The sequence below is a fragment of the Chionomys nivalis genome, chromosome 25 (genome assembly GCF_950005125.1).
Source record: "Chionomys nivalis chromosome 25, mChiNiv1.1, whole genome shotgun sequence".
In the NCBI taxonomy this organism is placed as follows: domain Eukaryota; kingdom Metazoa; phylum Chordata; class Mammalia; order Rodentia; family Cricetidae; genus Chionomys; species Chionomys nivalis.
Window position 1 is genome coordinate 27,433,163 of NC_080110.1, and position 13,434 is coordinate 27,446,596.

Consider the following 13,434-nt stretch of genomic DNA (forward strand, 5'->3'; position numbering starts at 1 on the left):
CGAGAATTTTAAAGGACAAAGAGATGTAGAAAAATAAGCTCAATTCTTTGGTTCACACTTAGAGGAAAGAAGAAGATGAGTTTTAGGGGGAAAACAGCCTTTGGAGGTTCAGGTTACACAACTGTGATCATAGGTCAATAGCAGCGTGTTTCTCGAGTTTGTGCAAAACTCTAAGTTTAATTCACTGCTCCTCACACACATAAACTTTGCTTCTAAAGAGCAAGAACTTTCTGTGAGATGTGAAAATGAATAACCAAACAAGGAGAGGCAATTGAAGCAGACTTATCTTATATACTACTGGTGTTATTTAAATCTTCTTTCTTCATTTCCTTCATATAGTGAAATGGTATAGTCATTTCTTTGAGAAAGATGCAATCCTGTGTATTGTATTAACAAATGCCGTTTTCACTTGCTGATTCCTCAAGGTGTAGATAAAAGGATTCAGAAGTGGAGCCACTGAGGTGTTGAGCACAGAAATTCCCTTGGAAATAGATACTCTCTGCTTGACTGATGGTTTAACATACATGAAGATGCAGCTGCCATACGAGAGGGATATCACAATCATGTGAGAAAAGCACGTAGAGAAAGCCTTCTTCCTCTGGCTGGTTGAAGGGATTTTTAGAATCGTCATGGCTATGTAAGTGTAGGAAATTATCACCATTACCAACGTGAGTAAGAGTGTCACCAAAGCCGAGACAAAACCCAATTTCTCCAGGAGCTGCGTGTCTGTGCAGGAAAGCTGCATGAGTGGGGTGGTGTCACAGTAGAAATGATCAACAATGTTGGAAGCACAGAAGTCAAGATTCAAGCCTAACAGGAGTGGTGGAAAGATGATAACGAAGCCAGAAAACCAGCAACTGAGGACCAACTGTACACAGACTTTATTGTTCATGATGGTCATGTAGTGCAGGGGCTTGCAGATGGCCACGTAGCGGTCATAGGACATGGCTGCCAGCAAGAAAAATTCTGATGCTCCAAGTAAGAAAGCAAAAAACAGCTGAATGGCACAACTGCTATACAAAATGCTTTTGTCCCCAGTTGCCATAGTAGCAAGCAATTTGGGGATGCATGTAGTAGTGTAGGAAATCTCTAAGAAGGAAAAGTTCCGAAGGAAAAAATACATGGGGGTCTTCAGGTGAGCATCCACCAGGGTGAGTGTGATGATGATCAGATTGCCAGTGATGCTGAGCAGATAGGTAAGAAGCAGGAAGATAAATAAGACAACTTTCCACAGCGGGTCATCAGTCAAACCAGCTAGAATGAAAACTGTCACTTTTGTGTGGTTCTTCATTGTGGTCCTCTGGCTGTTAGCTGGTCTAAGTGGACAAGAGAGAGGTGGGTGGAGGGAGGTTATCCCTACAAAATTATGCTAGTGATAAATAATGCTGAAGTATCCTAGGCGTTGAGAAGACAAGGGTTCAGACAGCAACACAGTGCCTATCAATGATCTAAAGAGAGCTGTGCGGGAAAACAGTAGCTTATAGCTTCATGGCATCTGGACAGAAATCAGGATATTTATTTTTGATTTTACTCTAGAACAATCCATATGATGGTGTTATTTGTTCATCTCTTTTCAGAGAACAAATTATCAGTAAATTAAAGACTCTAGAAAAAAAAGGATATGTTTTGTTTCTTGAGCATATAACAGAGTTTGGATGGTGTGTCATATTTTTTGTTCACTTAAAAACTTTAATTTGCTACAATATTAAATATTTTCAAAGAAAGCCAGTGACATTAGTCACTTAAACCACAGTGGTCTATAATGAAAAAGAATGGAAAAAAGAAAGAGGAGCTAGAGATAGGAAGGGGGAAGGAAGGGAGAGAAAAAGGAGAGGGAAAGAAAAAACCATCAGTAAGATCAATATACCTTTCTAGGTTATTCAGCTTATCTAACTGAACTGTCTGATTTTCATTTTAATACTTTCACGGAGGTGATGCAATTTCAAAATTGAAAACAAATCATTGAGGTAATGTTGATACTTCTATTGAATTCAATGACTTGAAGCAATTTTCTTTACAATTTCTGTTACTATTTGTATTGCTTTGATTTCTGCTATCACCATATATTTTATTGAAATTTTCTTACAATCAGAAACAGTTTGTTACTGCCAGTGTCTATAATAAACCATTGTGAATTCTTAAGATTTTAGTATCAAAAAATTAAATCTTGAGCAACAGATACACCAGACAAAAGATATATGTAAATAGAGTTTAAGGGGGCTGAATGAGATGGGAGGATTAAAAAGTTGTGTAGAATTCTGAGAAATAAGATATCTAGAAATGGAATGAAATTGAAGAGAAAAATTTTAGAGGAATGTGTGTGTTTGAAGCAAATACGACATTTTTAAACCTTTAAGTTTTCCCTTACGTACTTTTAAAGCTTACATGTTCCTGGTTCATCTAATGAAGAAATTCGCAAGGTGAATAAATGACCTACAAAACAGGAGAACTATTTGATAAAGTTAAAAATCACTTTATACATAAAATTATGCTATATATAATATATAAATAATATACATTTTGAAAGTATTGTATTATCAAATAACATGACTCAAATTTTGACATGTTTTCCTCATAATAATATTAAAATTTCTAGCTGCCATTCAGTTCATAAAAATTATGAAACTGGAGATATGAATAGTGCTTGGGTATTATACATAAGACTTCAGCCTTTACAGCAAGATAGAATGTCAGTGGTAGTGGAGAAGAAAAGAAAGAGTGGGAAGTATGAGCAAAGACAGTAGGAAGTGATGTAGATACCTGTATATATTGAAATGGCACTTTTAATAAACAAAATTACATAGATTTATATAGCTAGTAAACTGGATTTCTAGCGTTAAAACTAACAATATCTCCTGGGGAACTTCTAATTTGGGATCTTCACACATGAGTAGCATGACAATAACTCTACAATATTATTTTTTGTTTTAAAGATAATATGATCATTACTTAAACCTCTAATGTATATATTATTCCTAGGAAAGGTCACAGGTAAAGAAAAAAGAAATTAAAAAACTTACTTCATGTAATATCATGAAAATATTTGGAGTCTATGATAGGTCTTAGAATGAGAAACAGAAATGAGAGCAAATATTCCCAGAATAGTGTAAAGAACTGAGGCAAAGTGCTCAGTGAATCCATAATCTACTGAGAAGCAGTGAGGAGCCTTCTGCTGTCAGGGCTGTGCATACCAACACAGCCGACACACATGGCTAAAGATCACCATTTATTAGACATACCTTCACATCAGAGAGTCACGAGGGCATCTCTTACAACTTCCTTTGTGTACACAAATGGCCTCAATGGCAATAAAATGTAGGAATTCATATGTCTAAACCACAGAAATCACAGTATCGTTAATTAAGTCCATTCATCTATCTATGTGAAGTGACACATACTAAGGATTCTACAAAATTCTCTGAAAGTAATATTCATATGCAAGTCAAATATATGAAAGAATTTAAATTGTATCACCCATCTTGAGTATTGGATTAATTAAAATGGAAAATGCTTTTAGCTGTAATTATTACAACTGCCTTATTTTCTCTATTAAAGTTTAAAGGTGATCATAACCTATCAATCTTTTGGTAGAAAAAAATTTAAATGAATTAAATATACATAGTAGACAATATTTCTTAACTTTTGCAAATGATTTTATCTTTCTGAATTCCAAGAAACAGTGTAAAATGTCTAAAAAGTACAAGCATTTATTTGAAACACACAAACACACGATAAAGTGGTAGAGATACCAGCACAGATGTGCTTGGACCAGACTCTTCTTGGACTAAACTGTTTGATCAAGTTTATGAAAAGAGACACTGCATTCCTCTCTGAGTGCAGCTGACACTAAACTACAAGTTAGGATGTGTTTTGCTCACCTATGAAGACAACCCTGTAGACAATTTTGTTAGCCATTGTTTGGCAGGCAGACTTTTGTGTTGAAGTTCTCTTTCTACTGCAGTGATGTGGTCCTTGCATTGAATCATTTTCTACTTATTGTCCACATTGCCATATAAAATGAATCAATCCCTATCTTAGGGAATTTTCATGGGCTCACTTTATGAATCAACATTTAAAGAAAATTCTCATGAGTATTTGAGATTCATGACAACATTTCCCCGGGATCCAGCATGTCTCCTGTTATCCAAATGTATTCCCCAGACAATCTGTCCTTTTTAAAAAGAGACAGAGAATTCTCAACAGAGCAATGTCAGATGGCTGAGAAACAATTAAAGAAATCTTCAACATCCTTAGCCATAGGGAAATGCAATTCATCACTACTTTGATATTCCATCTTACATGTGTCAGAATGCCTAAAATCAACAACAAAAGCGACAGCTCATTGTGGAAAGGATGAAGAGCAAGGGGGGCACTCCTCCATTGCTGATGAGAGTGCAGACTTGTACGTCCACTATGAAAATCAATATGATGTTTCCTCAGAAATTTGGAAATTGATATACCTCAAACTATACCACTCTTGGGCATATACCCAAAGGACACTCCATACTATCACAAGGACACTTGCTCTACTATGTCCTTTGTGATGTTATTCATAATAGCCAGAGAGTGGAAACAACCTGAGGTGTCTCAACAGAAAAATGGATAACAAAATGTGAAGCATTTACACAATTGAATATTACTTGGCTGTTAAGAATGACATCATAAAATTGCAGGCAAATGGATGCAACTAGAAAAATAAATCATCCTTAGTAAGGTAACCCAGGACTGGAAAGACAAATATGGTAGGCATTCACTTATAAGTAGATATTAGCTGTTAGTAAATGATAAGCAAGTTACAATCCACATACCTAGAGAGGTTAGATGAATTGAAGGGTTACAGAGGGAAGGATGGATTTTCTGGGAAGGAGAAGTAGAAAAGATTCTGAGCATGGATTGTGGTTGGTGGGGATGGGAGTTGGAGGGACCGGATGGTGGGAGGATGGAGAGAGAGACTGGGGGGACAGACAGCAGGACTGGGAGGCATTGTGTTTGTTGGGGACAGTGTGGAAACCTAGTGCTGTGGAAACTTCCTGGAATACATGAGAGTGATATGGAATCTGAACTGGTTATCTTTTGTAGTAAGGCAAGGCTTCAAGTGGTGGGACTGGGTTGCATTCATTTGAGTTATTGGCCTTGGAGGTCCTGTGAAGACCACTAAACAACCCAGGCTGATGCTAGCACAGAAAGTCCTTCTATGAAAACTGGAAGCACACTTCCTTGTTAAGGACAAATTCTACATAGTCCACAGAACTTAGAGAAGTTGAGTTGGTGCCAGCTTGGAGCCTTCACCCCTAAGTCCTAGTCTCTTCGGAGGGGATGGTACTTTTCAGGTTACAGAAAAAGAAGCCTGGACACTAACCAGCCGCAAAATCCTCCATCCACACTCTGTCCTGTCTGAATGGTTTGCTGGGGCAATGGTGGCGCAGAACTTGTAGAAGTGACCAGCAATGTTTGGTTTAACTTGAAGGCCCTGCTAAAAGAGGGAGTCCATGCCCTATACTGCCTGAATGGCCGGGAATAAGAGACAGAATAGCCCAGAGATGTAGAGCAGAACCAAAGACAACTGGAAAGAAAAATAGAAAGAAATGATTCCTAATGATATTTGGCTACACTCACAGCTTAGTGTCTTGTTCAGTCATCATCAGAGAGGCTTCCTCTAGCAGCAGATAGGAGTGTGCACAGAGACCCACAGTCAGACAGTATGAGGAGAAAAATCTAAATTGGAGGTTTCTACCAGGTCCCTCGAAGATGGGGGAACCCATAGGAAAAGAGAAAGGAAAGACTGTAGAAGACATAGGGGATGGGGATATCACAAGACTATGGTCCACAGAATCCACTAAGCACGGCTCACATGGGATCTCAGAGACTAAATCAGTAAGCATGGGGCCTACATAGGTCTACACTAAATCCTCTCCATACATGCTATGACTGTTAGCTTGGTGTTTTGGGGGATTCCTAAAAGTAGTAGTGGGTGTATCACTGACTCTTTTACCTGCTTTTGAAACTCTTTTCCTATTGGGTTTCCTTGTCAAACCTCAGTATGAAGGCTTTCACCTATTCTTATTGTATCTGGGATGGCCAGGTAAATGAGGGACAAGTTTATTATTATAAAACTTAATTTAAGGTGAAAGTCTTTAACTCCATTCATCTGTTTTCTGTTACTCTACCAGAATACTCTAGATTTTTTTGTTTATTTAGGGAAGATACTTATAGAACAATATGAGAAAACATGTATGTGGCAAATATCAAAAGTTTAGTGTATATAAAGAAAAATAATTTTATTTTGGTTCAAATTTCTTAAGGTTAAGAAGTCCAAGATCAGGAACTTGTATGTACCCTTTAACTCACAGCAGAAAAAGCAGAGATAGGCATTGATTCTCTCTTAAGGTGCCACTCTGCTATCCCAATATCTAACTCTAGACCTCACGTTCCCTCAGTGTGTACTGAGGAACTAAGGAGAACAAAATCAAGTAGGAGATCTATCTTATTTCCTTTCTGGGGACTATGCCATCAGGATGCTGTGGGTTTGCAGTTAGGAGACAGAAGAATACATCATTACCTGAAAAGATCATAATGCAATGTTAAATTTCAAAATATGTTCTCATGGTCATGTACTACTATAGTCTTGATTGCTTTCCAGTATGAGGTGCTGAGAAGTACTTTACTACAGACAATTGTTTCCATTGGGCATATGCATTAGGAACTGAATGAGATGGATATTGCTTTCTTTGCTGAGCAGGTTGTGGACTAAAAGATGCCAATATGAAGATATTCTAGAGAATGAATGCAGTGTAATTTCAAGGGCCATAATTGTTAAACCCTCTAAATTGTTAAATCCTGACAAACACTGATTTATAAGTTTCTTCTGTGTGAAACTATGTCACCTAAAATTTTATTTAAATGGAACTTATTCCATGAGTATACTTCTGTTTAATCCTTCATTCTTTTATTAGCCAATATGTGCTTAAAGTTCATCTATGCCTTTTCATTCCTAACATTTACTAAGTTGCTAACGATCCAAATATATGGGAATATCATAGGTTTCACCTTTTACCTCTTGAAGATGCTATGAATTGCTTTTGTCTATTATAAATAAAGCTTCTTATCATTACCATAGAGATGCTTTTAGGAAGATGCATTCTCAAAATATTTATAACTAATAAAGATATGGTTTTTGTTTGTACAGAAAGATTCCATTTACATCAATAAAATTAACAATTTTTCATCAAGAATGACTATCTCATTTTGCATTAAAAATGTTATGATCAGAAATCTTTTCTACACACTTAGGTATTCAAGCCTTGGTACCCACTTTGTGCTTCTATTTTAGGGCAGTTCTGGAAACCTAAGGAGATAAGATCACCCTGTCATGAGATTAGAGAAAGGAGAGAGATTTCTTTCTTGATGAGGGAGCCATTATGGGGTTAGTAGAAACATTGCTTTAGAGAAATTCCTAGGAATCCAAGTGGACGACCCCACCTAGGACCCTGGGCAATAGAAATGAGGGGCCCTGATCTTGACTTGCCCTGTAGTCAGACTGATGATTATCTTAAATATCACCATAGAGCCTTCATCCAGTAACTGATGGAGGCAGAGGCAGAGGCAGAGACCCACATTGGAGCACTGGACTGAGCTCCCAAAGTCCTGTTGAAGAGTGGAAGGAATGAGAATATGGGCAAGGAGGTCAAGACCGTGATGGGTTCACCTACTGAAGCAGTTTGCCTGAGCTAATGGGAGCTCACCAACTCCAGCCGGACTGGGAAGGAACAAGCAAGCATAGGACCAAACTAGTTCCTTTGAATGTGGTTGACAGTTGCATGACTGGGGCAGACTGAGGGGCCACTGGCAATGGCACTGGATTTATCCCTACTACATGCATTGGCTTTATGGAATCCTATTCTCTTTGGATGTATACCTTGCTCAGCCTAGATATAGTAGGGACAGCCTTGGACTTTCCACAAGGCCATGTGTCTTACCCTCTCTGAGGATTAGATGGGAGTGGGGTGGGAGGGTGTGTGGAGGGGATGGGAGGGGAGGAAGTGGGAACTTGGATTGTTATTTTTTAAAAGTCTAATAAATTAAAAAATCACACTGTCACTTAGGGAAGGTCATTGAGGGTATCTATGTCTGTTGTATCTCTAGATTCCATTTGCACACAAATTTCAGCTTTAATGAATTAGAAACTCCATCAGCTCCTTACTAGTATAGAGCACCTCCTCAAGGACTTTCGATCTTGCATCTGGGAGCCTGCTTAATCTTAAGTCTGGCTATAGATCTAGGGGCAACACTGAAGGGCCCTAAGAGACACCAGTATTTTCTTGTCTGGCATCTCCTTTAGGGAAGTTTGCTGCTGTGTGGTTGACAATGAAAGACTAATTCCCACAGGAGGCAAGGGTTGGAATACATCCTCTGCTAAGGATGGAGAGACTACTTCCTCAAGTGGTATAAACGCTTCAGAATCAGAATGTACCAAGTCCACAGCTTCAGCAGGGTCTTCCCACAGATCTCCATCCCAAGTTACAGGATCCTATCTCTTACCAATCAGTGCCCTTACTTTAACACCTGACACTCTCTGAGACTGAGACTTCAATTTTTATTGTAATTCAGCCAATCTTATGATGAGGTTACAGGTTTGATATTTCACAATTTGAGTTCTATGGCTTCTGGAGAGAATATTTTCTTCCAGAGCACACATAGAAACCTTTAGATTGTTTACACACATCTGGATCTGGGCAGTTGTTTCACTCAGTTCACTCTTTGTCCTTTGCCACTGTATCCCAAGATAATAGAAATTTTTAAATTTTATCCCTAAAATCATTCTTTTTAATTGTCAGTTTATCAAGAAATGCTGGAAAGAAGCAATCAGCATCATTGCTTTTCTTATTTTTTGATAAATTGTTAAAAGTTTTATATTTAAAATCACTGAATTCCTTATTCTATGCATCAAACCTTTTGAAGATTTCTAACCACAGGCTGTCAGTGCTCCTCATGCTACCTGGGGAGTCTTCGGTAACTGTAGGTTTGGCAAATTCCTAAACCTGCTTAACATAATTAAAAACCCATCCTTACAATTCTGTTTCACTAGATCCATTTCTGGTATCACAGTCTCTGTTAGGGTTTTCTAGAAGAACAGAACTGATAAAATATATGTATTTGATATATAAGAGTATCTTATAGGCTGTGGTCCAGATAGTTCAGAAATGGTTGCCTCCCAAAGGAGAATCCAAGGATCTTGTATGTTTAGTCAACAACTCTGGATGCCTCATCTGGTCTTCTGTCTACACTGGAATCATGAAGGAGTAGACTCTAGTGCCAGTGAATAAATGAACTTGCCAAGAGAGTCAAAGAAGTAGGCAAAGAGTAAAAGTCTCTTTCTTCTTGTCCTTTATGTAGTTTGCCATGAGAAGGGGTGAAATTAAAGGTTGGTCTTCCAGTTTCATGTGATGTGGATTTAAGCTGTGTCTTCCTACCACAAATGATCTGAGTAACTAAAAACTCCCTCACAGGTGTGCCCAATGCCTTGGGGTTTTAGTTAATTCCAAATGAATGTAGTCAATTTGACACCTATGAATAATCATTACACAAGCCATTTCTTTATCATATCTGGGTACTTTACCTTTTTATTAATATGGTGAATAACAAATACAGGTATACCAACTATATTAGGTTAGTTTGTTTCTTTTTCTTCACTAAGAATGTACTTTATGCATCTCTCCAATTTAATTTTCAATTTCCAAAGTCCAAATTCAATCCTTGACACTTACAGAAATTCCTTACAGTATTTCCATAAATTTGTACTAGCCAACAGGGAGCAAACCATGGCATGAGATTCCTCAATCTTCTAGAATCAAGCTTTAAACAAAATTTCATGGCATGAATAATGTACTTAATACCTTACTAGATCTAAAGAGAAATACATTTTTGATTGTGTTTTATAATATTTCTGTTCCATGAAGCAGTTTTCTAACAGTTATAAAATGATGGTAGCCATAACATATGGATTCAAAGTTGAAAACTTGAACAAATTAAATTTAGTGCTGCTATATAATCCCATAATTTCAAGAGAATGAGGTAGGAAATTCATGAACTCAACTCCCGACTGGACTACAGAGTGAGTTTAGTTCAAGGAAAAAAGAGGAGTAGACTTAGCTTGATAGCAGTGCACTGTCTTAAACTGAGTTCTAAATACCATAAAAAACTTGAATGAATGATTAAACAAATACATAATCCTAGGTTTGTTGCTCTCTATTTGTTCATATTGAAAACTATAAAATAGACATATTTGTTAGGTTATCAATGCTTCAATAGCAACACAGAATGATAAAGGATTCATAGAGTTGAATAAACTCTCTACACAATGGTAAAAGTTTCAGCTGCCTGGCGAAACTAGTCCACTTGTCTAAGAAACTTCCTCTGTGTTCCCTTTCGAAAAGCTTCTTTCACTTCCTTGTTCCTCAAAGTGTAGATAACAGGATTCAGGGCAGGGGTGACCACAGTGTACATAAGAGCAGTAGCTTTGTCAGTGTCTGGGGTGTGTGAACTCTTGGGTTGGAGGTAAGTGAACAAGGCAGTGCCATAGAAAAGAGAAACGACTAAGATGTGAGACGAACAGGTGGAGAAAGCTTTGTGTCTGCCAGCTGCTGAAGGCATTCTCAAGATGGTCAGAAGAATGCGCACATAGGAACACAGAATGAAGAGACAGGGACTCATGATGAAGATCAGGGAAACAATAAATAGCACAATTTCATTCTGGGAGGTATCCACACATGCCAGTTTCACCACGGGCATGATGTCACAAAAGAAGTACTGAATGTTTCCTGCTCCACAGAAAGGCAGAGTGAAGATCCATGTGGTCTGTACTGACTCCACCACTGTTCCAGTCATCCAAGACGCCCCAGCCAACTTCAAGCAGACAGAAGGGCCCATCCGCAGAGTGTAATGGAGGGGGTAACAAATGGCCACAACGCGATCATAAGCCATGGCTGCCAGCAGGCAGCATTCTGTCAGTCCCAAGATGGTGAATACGTACATCTGCGCTGCACAGCATCCCACACTTATGGTCTTGGACTTCACGAGGAGATGCACCAGCATCTGAGGCACCACACTGCTGATGTAGCACATTTCCAGAAAGGAGAGGTTGACCAGGAAGAAGTACATGGGAGTGTGCAGGGAAGGGGTGGCCCAGATCACACAGATGATGAGGAGATTGCCTCCTACAGTAAACAAATAGATAACCAAGAACACAAAGAAGAGGGCAAGCTGCAGCTCTGCTAGAGAAGAAAAGGCCACCAATGTGAATTCAGTGCAGAGAGATAGGCTTCCATTCTTCATCAGCTCAGAGTCAGACATCTGGGAAGACAACAGAGCACACAGATAGTTCCAAGGGACACAATCAGCAGCCACGGGTGTCAATCACCCTCAGCAATGGAACTCATCCACTATCAGTGTGCTAACAAAAGAGCAGTGACACCTGGATGCCTTGAGACAAACAACCCATCAAGTGGATGCATATTTCTGTTGTGACTCTTGTTCTGTTTTCATAGGAACTTGGATAAAAAGGCATCTAAGTTAAGAATTCCAACTTCTGCTTAGTAATGCACGCAAGCTCTTTTACAATGGACGTATAAAAGAGTTTCAATTATAAGACCATAGAACATTAAATAAGAAAGTGTCATGTTCTGATTATCTGACCTTTACAGCCATATCAAGACTCCTCAGAAAGTTTATTCCAGTCACTTATTTAGTACTTACCTACATAATAATCTAATTTTGACTTAAATAGAATATGCTAATGATTAGTCAGGCAAGACCCACAGAAATAAAAATAAGGATCTTCTTTTCACCCTTAATAAACTTGTTCAGGATATTGTGGCTGGGAGGACTGCCTAGACGCTTCTTCTTGCTGTTGGTATTGTAAGTGTTCTAAAATGCCAAATGGCAACATGAATCCCAAGCACAAGTGGTGTTTTTATTTCTGTGAGAGACCATAGGGATTATATCCTTGTACTGCGTAATTATGTTAATCTCAGGAGGAATGTGTTAAAACAAAACAATAAACATACAAACACGTTTCTTGTGTAACTTGGGTTTTGGATCTTTTAGTATATTTCTAGAGATAATCTATTATTTTCAATGATTTCACTGAAGATACTGTAAAGTAAAAGTTTCTATCTGACACCCATGATTTGCTTGAAACTCTAAGGGCCGAACCACAGCAATTTTTATGAAGGTCTATTACAAAGTTTCTGTTCAGAGTTTTGCAATATAATCCGGTGTGGTTTAGAACACAAACGGAGTCCACGCAACCCACATAGACATTCACAGCCCTTCACTATCAATCTTTTAGACGGATAGCATAAAAGGTGGGCATGACCAATAAATATTAAACCTCCCATTGAATTGATTGGGACATTTTAAGGAAACATGTTTCTTTTAAGCTCAGTCCTGCCTCAACTTGATGAGCCATGTTTTGTTCAAGCCTAGGGGATGCCTGCCCCTTTAAAAATGGAGACAGGGGAGGAGAGGATGGGGAGGGAGGTAGATGGGAAGATGCAGAGGGGGTACTGGGAGGGAGGAGTGAGGGGGAACTGCAGTTAGTATGTAAAATAAATAAAAAATGTTATTTAAATAAAATTTAAAAAATAAATGAACAACTTGAGGTCTGGCATCACAGCCCACTGGGAAAAGAAATTTGCTGTAATAACTTGATGACCAGAGTTGAATCCTTCAACTTCATATGGTAGATGGTGAGGAGATCATCACACATGCTCATGTGCACACAGCACACACACACACACACACACACACACACATACATCAAACACATACAACAAATACATATCTACATTTATAATATTTTTTAATTCAAAGTTTATGCATTGGCTAAATTACATTTTCTACTAACTATTAATATTCTCAGATCTTATCATAAGAACTAAAAGCAAAAGAAAGGAGGGTTGAGATACCAAGTTTGAAGGTATTATCTTACATAAATCTGTTTTCTACTTCTACTACAACTATCAACTACAACAAACACTAGAGTTTGTATAAGAGAGAGGTCTCAAGGCAGAAGATGATTCAAGAAGAGAATGATGCATGAGCGCATCTATAGATCAATAGATCTATAGATAGATACATAAATTGACATGGACTGAATAACACAAGATTTCTACAGAATTGACTCATAGCTTAAGGAGACTGAGACATTCCACAACAGACCATCTACCTGCTGGTGACACTGAGATGTTCATATTTTGGCTTGGTTCTACCCCAAAGGTCTCAGGAGTAGGAAAATTGATCATATAGGTTCTAAGTGTAAGACTGGAAGTCTAGGATTCTGAGGCTCCCATCATAAACCACTGAAGCTAGCAATCTTGAGTTTTCATACACAAGAAATTAAGAAGAGTGTATCCACACTCAAAGAGATACTCAAAC

At 38.2% G+C, this 13,434-nt stretch overlaps 2 protein-coding genes across 2 annotated transcripts; both read right to left on the reverse strand.

Moving 5' to 3' along the window:
- Positions 1–352: 352 nt before the first annotated feature.
- On the reverse strand, positions 353–1,300 carry LOC130866365 (olfactory receptor 6C74-like). Its single transcript, XM_057757774.1, has one exon. The coding sequence runs from the start codon at positions 1,289–1,291 to the stop codon at positions 353–355; it is 939 nt and encodes a 312-aa protein (XP_057613757.1). The 5' UTR covers positions 1,292–1,300.
- A 9,086-nt stretch (positions 1,301–10,386) lies between these two features.
- On the reverse strand, positions 10,387–11,349 carry LOC130866665 (olfactory receptor 10C1-like). The gene has a single exon (XM_057758267.1). It carries the CDS (start codon positions 11,347–11,349, stop codon positions 10,387–10,389), a length of 963 nt encoding a protein of 320 aa, XP_057614250.1.
- Positions 11,350–13,434: the final 2,085 nt, after the last annotated feature.